Source organism: Capra hircus, chromosome 26 (genome assembly GCF_001704415.2).
Source record: "Capra hircus breed San Clemente chromosome 26, ASM170441v1, whole genome shotgun sequence".
In the NCBI taxonomy this organism is placed as follows: domain Eukaryota; kingdom Metazoa; phylum Chordata; class Mammalia; order Artiodactyla; family Bovidae; genus Capra; species Capra hircus.
Window position 1 is genome coordinate 1054505 of NC_030833.1, and position 12417 is coordinate 1066921.

Sequence of the window (12417 nt, forward strand, 5' to 3'; positions counted from 1 at the left end):
ACCACCAGGGAAGTCCCACAGATGTCCTTGTAAGGGAAGAAAAGGGGAGAAGACAGATGGAAAGGTGGCGTGGTGATGGAGGCGGAGCTTGCAGTGATGCCTCTGCCGACCGTGAGCCGCCAGGAGCCGCCAGGAGCCGCCAGGAGCCGCCAGGAGCTGGGAGAGACGCTTCAGGACCTCCAGAGGGGACCGCCTTGATTTCTGGCTTCTGGGCTCCAGCACCGGAGAAAACACCTTTGTGTTGTCTTCGCCCACAAGTCTGTAGTCCTTTGTCCCGGCAGCTGGTACACTGGGTGTCTGACGAGGTTAAGCGCTGATTGTGCTGATGCCTGGTACCATGACAACAGCGGGGAAGGCCTCCTCCCAGCGGCTGTGGGGCTCCTGTTCTCTGCGGTGCGTTTTCCTCTCCTGGTTCTTGCTCTCTGAGCCACAGAAGCCGCGCAGCCCTATGACCTCGAGAGTCAGTACTGTCACCAGGCAACCCAGTCACCCAGCACTCGGTCCCTACACCCTTGCTTCCACGTGGCCTTTGTCCTGTGTCCCACCAGGGCTCAGTCTGATGGCCCTGTGGTCAGGATGACCTGGTTTTCTACTTCCTGCTGCGAAGGGGACTCATGGATTCCCCACATATGTGAGCAACTCCGATTGGAATCCTGTTTGAGCTTGTTTCCTGTTTCCTAGGGTCCGTTCTGGTATGCTTCCCAGCAGGAAACAGTGCATTCAAATTGAGCAATCTGAGGGGAGTTTAATAACAGGGACTATTTACAAAGGTTCAGGCAGTGTGTTAATTTCAGAATGAGGCCATAAGCCAAGGTACACATGAGAACTGGAGACTGCTAACAGCCACACCCTCTCAGGAAGCACAGCTTTCTGGATGAGTTATAGGCTGATGCACATTTATGCTAAGGTTTCAGGAGCTGAGCCGTGAGTATAAATCAGACTTCCACTGCTCTGCACAGGCCCGGTTTAAGCGGGCCCCAGCCGTCCCCCAGAGACACTGGCCACTTTCAATCTCAGGGGCAGTGTCCTCACAGCTCCTGGGCCCCAGGCCTTCACTAGGTCACCAGCTGGGACCCCTGGGGGCCATCCCAGCTGCGGTGGTCCCGTGACCACACGCTGCCCAGGGTCCCGTGCGGGTGCTCCACGGGCGGGCTGACAGGGACACGTTTCTCTGGTGGCTGCGCCACCCATAATCTCGTCACTGGCACAGCACGGAGAGGGCCCTGTCCTCACCCCGCCCACCTCCCTGTTCAGCGTGGGCACCCCTGGGCACAGGAATGGTCTGCTGCCCCCCACCTACCTACGGCAAGTCCCTCCCAGGCCCCAAGAAGCAGCCCGGCCTGCTCTCCGGTGAGCAGCTTGCACCCACCTTTCCTCTGCCTCCTGCCCACTCTGCACCTCGTGCTCTCAGCCTGCCTGTGGTGGCATCCTGCCTTGGTGCCCCCCACCTCTCAGAAACATTCTTGCACTTGCTGCTGCCTGGGGAGGATGTCTACAGAGCCCATCATCTGTCCAGGTGCTGAGCTGAGAGCCTTCAACACGTCCACTGGGAGACAGGGCTTGTCAGAGGGGTTGTGTTCAGGGAGCTGGGGCAGCTCCATGGAAGGAGGCCGAGGCCGGAGCCCAGGGAACTCACCTCCCGGGGGGGTTGAACTCAAGGTAGGACACCCCGCCACATTGTGCTGTGGAAAGTGCACCCCCAAACCTCAGTGGCTTCCCACAGGAGCCAAGTTCTCCCTTGTTCTGCTCATCCACTGCTGGTTGGAAGGTGGTCCCCCAGTGATCTGGACTCCTGAGCCAAGGGGGCGTGTGTGGCCAGTCTGGACACTGGTCCTAAAGTGTGGCTCAGAAATGACCCAGATCACCTCTGCTCACCTTGTGTTGGTCAAGCAGCCCACACTGGTCAAGGGGCTTCACCGAATTTCAAAGGCGGAGTCGGGGACAGGCCTAGTCCTACCGCAGAGGGAAGAACAGCCAAGGCTGAGACACAACCTGTGGGGGCCAGGCCAGGGGTGGGGGTGGGGGTGGGGGGTGGGGAAGGAGATTCGCAGGTCCCCGTGTCCCGGCTTGCAGATCAGGTGGGTGGTCTGCCCTCATCCAGGGGCAGCAGAGGCCCTTTCGGGACTTCCTGAGGAAGGAACCTAAGGAGGCGAAGCCTTCCAAAAGTCAAAGTCAGAGAACTCAACAAAAGCAAGCCCTCAATGACCAAGTGTGAGGCATGCAGGGCTGGGCCGCACCAGGAGCCGTCTCGTAAGCCGTCCGCTGTGCTTTACCGGCGAGGTCTCTCCTGGCCCTGCGATGGGGGTGGCGGGGTGGCGGGGAGGTCAAACCGAGCCTCGACACCCCTGCTCCTCGCGCAATACGCCACATGCGGCTCCCGGGCCGGCCCGAGGCGCAGACATCCTCCGGGAGCTCCTCGACCCGACCCGTGCCCGGCCGGCCGCGCTGAGAGCCCGACCGGAGACCCAACCACAGCGACCCAACCAGGGGACCCGAGGGCGCGGGCGCAGGTGCTCAGTGTCTCCAGGACCCCGAGCGCGCCGGTGCGTGCGTGTGCGCGCGAGCTCTTCGCGGGGTCCAGGCCGGCCGCGCGGGGAGGGGCTCTCGCCCCGGGCCCGCCCCCGCCGCGCCCCTCTTTCCCTGCGGCCCTGGTGCAGCCGCAGCGCTGAGTCGGCCCCGGACGCGGGGCCTCAAGGCGGTGATCTGGCCTTGGCCTCCGCACAGCCGTTTCCCGCTGCCCCTTCGCGGGTCCCGTGAGCGGCCTCGCCCAATTCAGAACCGCAGAATGAGATTTAAGGCGCCCCGGGTCGGGCGGAAGCGGCTCGCGGGCCGCCTTTATCCACCAAGGACAGAGGGACCCCTTTCTTGTCTCCTGTCTGTGCCGCCGCGGCGGTGTGCGCGGCACCGACCCCTGTGTGGTGGGCGGCGGGTACCCAGGGCAGCTGGTGGGCTCTCGCTCAGGCCCCGCCCACCCCGCCCCATGCCCGCCCACCCCGCCCCATGCCCGCCCCATGCCCGCCCCATGCCCGCCCCACCCCGCCCCATGCCCGCCCCACCCCGCCCCATGCCCGCCTCATGCCCGCCCCATGCCCGCCCCACCCCGCCCCATGCCCGCCCCACCCCGCCCCATGCCCCGACCCACCCCGCCCCATGCCCCGCCCGTCCCCGCCCCGCGCTAGCTCCGCCCCGAGATAGCTCCGCCCCGGTTCCTGCCTACCTGCCCCGCCCCCGGCCCTCGCTCCGCCCCAGATCCTGCCTTCCGGCTCCGCCCCCGCGGTAGCTCCGCCCCGCGGTAGCTCCGCCCCGGCTCCTGCCTGCCGGCCCCGCCCCGGCCCCGCCCCCGGCCCTCGCAGTCGGTGGAGCTGACCGGGCTGCCGGGACCCGGGAGCGCCGAGCTCGGGGCGCAAGGCGGGCGCTGCCTGTCGTTCCCGCTCCCGCTCCCCGCCCGCTGGGCGGGCCATGCCCCGGACTCCGGCCGCGGTGCGCACTCCGGCCCGGCCATGAGGAGCGGCGCCGAGCGCAGGGGCAGCAGCGCCGCGGCGTCCCCCGGCTCGCCGCCCCTCGGCCGCGGGCGCCTCGCCGGCCCCGACGCGCCCCCGGCCCCGCCGCCGCCCGCCGCCGGCCAGCCCCGAGCCCGGGACTCCAGCGATGCCCGCGCGCAGCCGCGCCCCCTGTTTCAGTGGAGCAAGTGGAAGAAGAGGATGGGGTCCTCCATGTCGGCGGCGGCCGCGCGGAGGCCGGTGTTTGACGACAAGGAGGACGGTGAGAAGGGCCGCGCGGCGGGGACCTGGGGAGCGCACTGGGGCCTGCCCCGCCGGGGAGCCCGCGCGCTCTCGCAGGGGGGCTGCTGCGGGAGGGTTTCCGTGCGTCGGGGCACCAAGGTTCCCGGGGCGGGAAGGCGTCCCGGGGCGTCTCAGTTTCCGGGGAAACTCGCGGACGGTGCCTGTGGTGCCCACGCGCGTCCCCCGTGTCCAGCCGCGGCGCGGCGGGCGAAGCAGGCCCTCCAGCCGCGGGGAGTGAGGGTCGGTGGCCCCCACTGCATCTAGGGTTCTGTGTCTGCGTTTTGCTTTACTGTGCGGTGCGCGCGCTCGGCTGCCCCTCTGCACCTGAGGGGTGCCCAGTTCGCCAGGAGAGACGCCCAACCACAGGTGGCGCGGGGGCCCGGCCCTCGGAGTTCTCAGGGCCGGCGACCGCGCCGCGTGGCTCCGGGCGTGCCCACCTTTGCACTCAGATGTGCAGCGGAGGCTTGCCTCTGTGCAGAAAGCTTCCCTTTTGGGAACTACTTTGCCTTGAGTTCCCCCTGCAGGTAAGGCTAGTGACCCGGAGGTGGGCGCCGGTGGGAAGCAAGAGACCGAGGCAGGCCTGTGGGCCCGCCTCCCTGAGCCCTGCTGGGCACAGGGCCTTTCCCTTAGCACCCCCGGGGGAGGTGGCAGTGCCTGCTCCTGAGCACCATGACACTTCCACAGGCAAGCATGCAGCTCTTCTCTCAGATATCATGCAGATAAGTTCAATGCTATAAGATGAAACATTTGATTTTTTTTGACATTTTCTTAAAATAGTCGAAATATGCATTTTTCATTTGTAGGCAGCCTGCAGCGGGTAGGATGGATCTTTTATAATTTTAGAGCACAGCTTAGCCAAGGAGACCAAGCTATTTATTTCTGATAAATAATTTAAGCATTATAGGAAATTACAGTACTATGACCTAAGGCCAGTGTTGGAGGATGTGCAGCCTGGCGGCAGTCCTCACAGAGGGAAGGGGAGCCTGCTGCCCGGTGGGGTGGGGGAGGTCTGGAGGAAGCTGGGTTCCAGTGGGCCCGGTCACGGTCAGCGGGGAGGGGGCCTGGGTGTCTGGACACAGTCAAGGGGTGAGGCCTTCAGGACCGACCACACCCGCACAGTGTGTTCTGGGGAGACCTGACTTTGTGTTCTGAACTTTGGGGCGCAACTTACTGCTGGGGATGTTTCATACGTTGCATGTTTCTGAGTGTACATATTCTAAGTGTAGAAAGCCCAGAGTGAATTAGGATGGAATCAGGAAGCAGATTGCATCTAGCTCTGGCTGTAGGGGCAGGATCAGAAAATGTCTGAGAAATACATCTGATTTCAGGACTCGCCAGTGTCAGCCCAGAGCTGGCCCTCTCGCATGTCTCTGCATTTTGCTCTCCAAGGCGGAAAATGTAGGCAGAGAGGCATCGATGTAGCCCAGTGGCTGCCTTCAGCTTTGAATGGTGAAATTCTACTACCTGTTCAGAGTATTAGGTTTCAGAATCCAAGGAACATTAAAGAGGCAAAAAGAGCTCAGAATCCATCTATGATTCTTGAATCTGATTTGAGAACTATTTCACACATTCTCCCCCCTCCGCCGTCCCCGTCTGCCTGAAGCAGGACAGCAGAGGTGCCGGCTATTCCGGGCGCGTGCAGCTGGAAGCTGGCTTCGGCAACAGGTGCTCACTCTTCAGTGCACGTGCCTGTCAGTCACTCACCATCCCTGGGCTCGGTGGCCAGGTCTCCAGACTGAGCACCTCAGGAGGAGAGTTAGCTGGGCTTTGTTTGGTGAGATTAGAGGGCCAAGCCTGACCCTGGGTCTGGTCACCGTGGATGCGACCCTGGTGGACGGCCACTCTGTTTCGGTTCCATTGTTTCTGTATCACCGTCAGGGTGCACACGGCTCGGGGACCATAGTACGTGTTTGCAGAGAAAATGTGTGCAGCTCTGGGCCTGGAGGCTGTGGGTTTACTTATGTGGAAAGAGCAGGCTATGGAAAGGAGGAGGGCTGGTCTTCCAGGAGGGCGAGGCTGCATGCACCCCACCTTTCTATGAGGGTGGGCAGCTGTCCTCCCCGGACAAGGTCCCACACTTCTCGGCCCCGTGCCGGGTGAGCCGAAAGAGGCAGTGGTGCCGTGCTGAGGGCTTGCGTTTACTGGGACTGCCCGGTTGCCATGGTGATGTGAGACCTTCTGATGAATTTTTTAGATTAAAACACCCAATTAGTATATCAGATTTGGTGTGCAGAGAAAAGAAAAAGAAAATAAGGGGGCAGCTTAACGGTGCGCCAGGTAGACGCCAACTGAAGCTCTGAGTTGTGATGCGTCGGGCCCTGAAGGTCCCGTGTCCCCGAGGTGTCTGAGCCCGGGGTCAGCCTGTGCTGGGCCGTGTTCAGAGTCCTTGGGGCCTCCTCCTCGCACCCGGCCCTTTCCCTCCGCCCGCAGCCCCGCGCCTCCGCTCACCCCGCCCTTGTGGCTTCGGGAGCGCTTGATTCAGGGGTGGACCTTGGGGGCCAGCAGGCTGCTGCTCTGCCCAGCCTGCCATGTGCTGGTCAGACGCCCTCATCCCTCTTTTCTGGAGTCTTCCAGCACCTTTCCCTAGCAGCTGGGTGACCAATAGCCTGGGGTCGGGGGGGGGGGCACCTGCCCTTCTCGGCAGTCTGGCTGTTCTAAAGCCTAACCTGAGATTAGGTTGCAAGTGGGGAACAACCGGCCATCCAGGAGGTTTGCCTTCACCCAGAGACCTGGAACTAAAGCTTCCCTGGGGCGGCAGAGTGCCAGTCCTTGGCGTGCGGGGTGGGGTGGGCGGTAAGGTGGGACTTGGGGCTCCTGGAGTCTCATAACCTTTTATGAAACTTATAAAACCTTTTTTAAATTATAGAGGGATTAAAGTGTATAAATTTTTGAAAAGTTTAGACTTTCCTAAAATTGTCCTAAATAGGAAAACCGAGGCTTCGGTAACTTTAGCCCAGAAAGGCCTCCGAGTGTACGCCTGCCCTAGCCCCTCTCTAGAATGCACTCACACGTGGGTTGGTGCAGAAATGGGATCATACCCCATTCATGGTTTTGTCTAAACCTGCTGTTTTTACACAGCGAGGTGTTGTGACGTCTTGTCGATCTAAAGGACCCCTTGTTAGCTGAATTTCCAAAGGCTGTTCTTAGCCCTGTGAGCTAGACTCAAAGGATGCTCTTAGAAACTGTGGGTGCCTCCCTGCCCCAAAGTCCAGGGTGGATTTGTTGGTGGGTCGCTGGGGGATGCTGGAGCTCAGGCAGCAACACGTAGAGAACTGAGCAGCGAGTGTTATTTCTTGGTCATCGTGGTACACTCGACATTGTTTCCTCAGGGGACATTCCTGGGATGACATTGCTGAGTCAGGAGTGCACACCGAAGGCAGCTTGCTGCATCCGCCAGCTCCCTGGGGACGAGCCGTCCTGGGACACGCCGCTGTCCTGGGTGCTTGTTACAGGGTGGTGACCCAGTGGGTGTGGCTGCGGCAGGTGCGGGGTGCCCGGAGAAATGAGGAGGTGGGGAGACTGGTGTTGGGGAAGGGAGCATGAATATGGTGAACACGGGGGCGGGAGGGGAAGGTGGGAGGGAGGCTCTGCCCTCGGAGCCTGCGGGGGCCCTCCCGTCCCACCCTCTCTGCCTCTGCGTCTTGGTGACAGCTTACTATTTGACCACCTGAAAGCCTGTATTACTGCTTTGCTTGCTGCTGAGGTTGGCCATCTCTTTCTTTCCATGTTTGTGTTCTTCTTTCCTGAATCGCCAGCTCCTAGCCCTGCCCTGATAAGAGACGCGTGTTCAGTCCCTGGGTTGGGAAGCAGCCCACTCCAGTGTTCTTGCCTGGAGAATCCCACGCACAGAGGAGCCTGGCGGGCAGCAGTCCATGGGGTCGCCATGGACACGACTAAAGCGACTCTGCGCGCCGCAGGCACCCCTGTGCCAAGCCTCCCGTGGGCTGTTTGCTGCCCCGCGCTTTTCACGGTTCCCGGGGTGGAAGGGCCCCGGGGCAGTCCTTCACCTTCCTGCGCTGCTAGTTTTTGTGTTGTTTTTTTTCCCACATGCACACTTAATTTTTGTGTGGTCAGATTCATCAAGACCCTCCTTCCTGGCGGTTTTCTGCCTTTGCGTCCAGTTACACCAGTACATGATGCTCGTTTTAAAAACCTGCTGTTTCTTCTAGTCTTCTGTGGCTTCACCTTTTATGTTGCGACTTTTGGTCATTTTGGACTCACACTGGACACAGTGAGACAGGCTTTTCCTCCCTCGAGCCCTGTTCTTGCTTACACCGGGCACATTCATTGCCTGTTTTTGTTGAATTGTGAACAAGATCTTTGCACCCGTCACGTTCCACATTGGTTGGTGCTGATATGCAAGAAAACTTAACTTTCAAAGATGTCTGTCCCGAGTGTGGTTTTCTGCAGAGGCTCCTCATGGCTCTTGAGTTGATTTTCCCAGACTTCCTGGGTAGTTGGTCAAGTCGCCTGCCAAGAACGACTCGGTGACTTGAAGGTGTGTGTGCTGACCCTTCCTTGCTGTGTGCCCAGAGCTGGGGGCAGCAGAGTGCGCCGTGCTGAGTGCACGGAGGCTGGCCCGGTGGTTCCGAAGCATCAGTCTGGCCCCATCACTGAGTCCTCGTCCAGCGACGCGTGGACCTGACTTACAATAGGCGCCTCTCCCTTCCCTCCCGACCCTGGGGAGCGGGGCTGGCCAGGGCGGGGGCAGCTCTCTGTGAGGCCCAGGCTGATGGCAGTTCACCCCCCACCCCCACAACGTGGGGGCCTTGGTGGCAGAAACACAGTGGCTGCAGGCCCTGGGGTCCTCTACCAGCTAGCGGGAGTCCCTGGGCTCCCCAGTGCAGGGTCGAGTGTCCCGGGGTGCCGCGGGGCAGCCCTGAGCTCAATGTGTTCGCGAGGCTGACGAAGCTGGTCCGGGATGGACCAGGGACTCGCTGTGGTGCTTTTTATGTAACAAATGTCAGCTCTGAGTGTCTATCCATCTGGCTGTGTGTTTTAAAATGCTAAAAATAAGTTGATTTTCTTTTAAACATTTAACCACCCATCCTTCTAGTTGAGGAGGGATGCAAGGATGCCTGGGAGGTGAACCTTGTCCGGGGCTGCTCTCTGAGGATGAGCCCTCCCAAGGCCCCAGGTCGGTCGGAGGGAGGCAAGGCGTTTATTCAGAGCAGGGTCGGGGCAGCTTGGAGGAGCTTCCCAAACTGCCAGGGCCCCGAGTCCCTGGGGCCTTGTGAAAGTGCAGATGCTGGCTTGTCGGGCATCAGGTGGGGTCCCGGGTGGGGCCCCGGGTGGGGCCTCGGGTTCTGTATTTCCATCCAGCATCCCACCCGCCCTGGGGAGGGCAGCGGCGCTAGGCGCAGAGGGGGCCCACTCTGGGCGGGGGGCTTGGTGAGGATAGTGCGGGGGGCGGGCACAGGGGCAGCGGGGAGCTGCCCACCCCGCGCTCCGCTGAGCGATGCTGTTGGCGCGGGCGGCGCCTCGTCTGTGCGCAGGCTGGCTCTCGCTGCCGAGGGCTCTCTTCAGTTTTGCTCTTATTTCTGTGTTGCTCTTTTTCTCCGGCGTCGACCACGTGGACACGCGCACCTGGGACGGCAGTAGCGCTTTGGATCCTGCATTTGCAGCCGATGCCACAGCCTGAGCTTCTTCCTGCCCGTGATGAGCACTCAGCCTCCGCCGACTCCCACCCAGCCTGGGGGAGGCGTGTTGCCAGAGGCAGGTGGCTCAGGGCTGCGCCCTGCCCCTCCTGGCCACTGTGTCCTCTCGTCCTGGCTGCTCTGACGGCCCAGCCCTGCCCGCCTCCCACCCCCAGCCCAGTGGTTCCCTGCTCAGGGTTCGTGCCCCGCGGCCTTGGGCCAGATTCCCCTTTGGGTGGGATGCTCAGAACCAGATTTGGTGTTTGTTCTTCTGACGCCGCGTTTCCTGTCCAGTCAGGTTCCCTGCTTGCGTGCTCCTCAGCCCCTGCCTCGCTCTGCCGTCTCTGGATAGATCTATGGCGAGAGTCCAGTGGGCGCTGGACCTTGCTGCTCCTGACAGCTGTTGGCGCGCTTCCTCCAGCCCTGTCCCTGCTTCCCCGAGGGGTGGGCAGGTGGTCACCTGTCACCCTCTCTAGACCTCTGTCCCACCCCAGGGGGTGGATGCATGCTGACCGGCACCCTGGAGGCCACAGTGGGCTCCTCTCTCTTCCTTAAACGCTGGCTGTGGCCAGCATGCAGAATTGCTTTAATGCTCAGAATTTGAGACAACTGGGGAGAAGCTACAATTAATAAAATCATTGTTATTTTTAAGGATGCCTGCTTCATCAAAAGCTATTTTCTCGTTGACCTGAAATCTCTTATTTAGAAACCAGGGCGCTGGGCAAGATCAGCGTGCCCCACTCAGCCCCCGGATCACTCCCCTCACCCCCCACCACCCTCCACACCCCCAGTTGTGACTGAGTGTGTGGTGGCCTCCAGCACTTGGTCCACGCAGGCCCCGCAGAGTCGATGCCGTGCAAACCCGGCTTGGCATTATTTACGTCCTGAAGCCAAGGGGATGGTGTGGTGGGCGTCGGTGTCGCCCCCAGTTTATTGAAAATAGGAGCTGAGCGCTTCCGGTTTCTGGGGTGTAGACGGGCTCCGCAGCTCTGTGTCCACTCGCCAAGTGGAACCTGTCACTGACGGGGACGTGCAGCGCGGTGCGCTTGGGTCTGGAGTCTGTTGGGCTTCTCAGGCACGAGTGCCCCCTTCCCGCTCCCGCCCTGCGGGGCCCGCGGTGCTGGGCACCGCCTCCCAGCTTCCCGCCTCAGACTCGGGCCCTGGGAGCCAGGAGTGGGCTCTTGGCCCCGGCCGCTCACCCCAGGACACTCTGCCATCTGTGTGTGAGCGTGCTGAGTCGCTTCAGCCGTGTCCCACTCCGTGCGACCCTATGCACTGAAGCCTACCGGGCTCCTCCATCCATGGGACTCTCCAGGCAAGGACACTGGAGTGAGTTGCCACGCCCTCCTCCGGGGGTCTTCCCAGCCGAGAGATCGAACCCGCGTCTCTCAGGTCTCCTGGCTGGCAGAGGGCCCCTTCCCACGAGCGCCGCTGGGCAGCCTGTGCGCTCTTTGTGTCTGGTAGTGGACACCCCCAGACTCAGTGACTCAGCAACAACCGTTTATGCTGTGTTTCCTGATTCTGCAGCTGGGAATCTGGGCGGGTCACCTGCTCCATGTAACGTCCATGAAGCTGGGAAAACCTACTGGCCTCCCCATCACAGCCCCCTGGTCAGCTCAGCCACCCGGGGCTGGTGGCAGGCTCAGCAGGAGTCGTGTCCCTGGTGGGGGGGGTGGTCCCTGGGGTCTCAGCTCCTGTGGGGCGGCTGCCCCGTCAGTTATCTGTGACCACGTACCGCGCTGCCCCCAAACGGAAATGGAGCGGCTGGACGCGGCGACATCAGCGCCTCGTTTCGGGAGCTGGCCGCGCAGGGTGGCCCGGACCGGGGCTGCACTGGGCTGGGGGGCCACGCGCGTTTGCATCGTCCCCGAGTCCCCTGTCTCCTTTTTATTCTTTGTGTCAAGGTCATCTTGTGTCTGTGAAGTTGTCTTTTAGCTCCTTAGGCAGATGGCACGGGGCTGAGAGGAAGGAAGAAGGAGACGGGGCACAGAGGAGCCAGACAGGAGGGGTGAAGAGTCACGAGCTGAAGGAAGGGTGGACCCAGCGCCCACGTTGGTGCCCAGCTTGTGCCCATGGCATGGCCCTGCCTGGCGTTGACCCAGAGGGCATGTGGGCAGCCGTGGGGGTGGTGGCTGTCCTCCGGGACAGGATGCTGAGCGGGGGCCCTGGGCACTCTTTCTGGTGGAACTTGAGTTGGACGGGGGTCCTGGGCCGGTGGGGCCCGCGGCACTCAGAGCCACAGACAGGGAGGGGCTTGGTCCCCACAGAGCCCCAGAGCTGGGCCTGGTGCAGACCCTGGGGGTGAGCGGGCTGAGGGGGAAGGGGGCGAGGGCTTGGGGCCAACGCCTGCTGTCCCCTGTCCAGCATCACTGACTTCACCGCATCCGCTCAGCCACGGAGCGCGGTGGACCTGCTCCGCCCGGAGACGCGCCCCAGTTTGGGTGATAGATGATGCGGCTGCCGTCCCGCCGCAGACGCTGCTGCTGGGCGATCTTTTATTCCTTTTAGCCTTTTATTATATAATGAAAGGTGACAAGGAAAGTATTAAGAAATCCAGCGTCTTATGAATCTCAGCGCTAGGATAACCGTTTGTGCCTTTTCACACCCCCTTCCAGTCCATACTCGAACACTCACGGGGCGTATATGACTTTTAAAGTAAACTTTGCTTAGAACATTTTTAGCTCCTCAGAAAATTTACAGAGAAGACGTGAAGGTGGCACAGAGGGTGCTTGCATCTCCCGCGCCTCATTTCCCCTGACGCTGACACAGTGTGCTTGTCACGGCCAGGGAGCCCGTGGGGAGACGGGACTGTGCTGGTCAGGGCTCTCTCGACAAACACCAGAAAGTAGAGTAATGACGTGTGTGTGCACGCGCGTGTGTGTGCACGTGTGTGCGTGTGTGTGCACGCGCATGTGTGTGTGTGTGAACGAACATTTTTGGTGTTCTGTCCCTCAGTCGTGTCGGATTCTTTGTGACCCTGTGGACTGCACCACGCCAGG

General features: G+C 61.5%; 1 protein-coding gene across 1 annotated transcript in view; it reads left to right on the plus strand.

Moving 5' to 3' along the window:
- STK32C (serine/threonine kinase 32C) overlaps nt 3351-12417 on the plus strand; it is a 74386-nt gene continuing 65319 nt past the window's right edge. Inside the window, exon 1 of the mRNA XM_018041608.1 lies at nt 3351-3762. Within this exon, the coding sequence (XP_017897097.1) occupies nt 3501-3762 (262 nt within the window). The 5' untranslated portion in view covers nt 3351-3500. The remainder of the gene's footprint in view (nt 3763-12417) is intronic.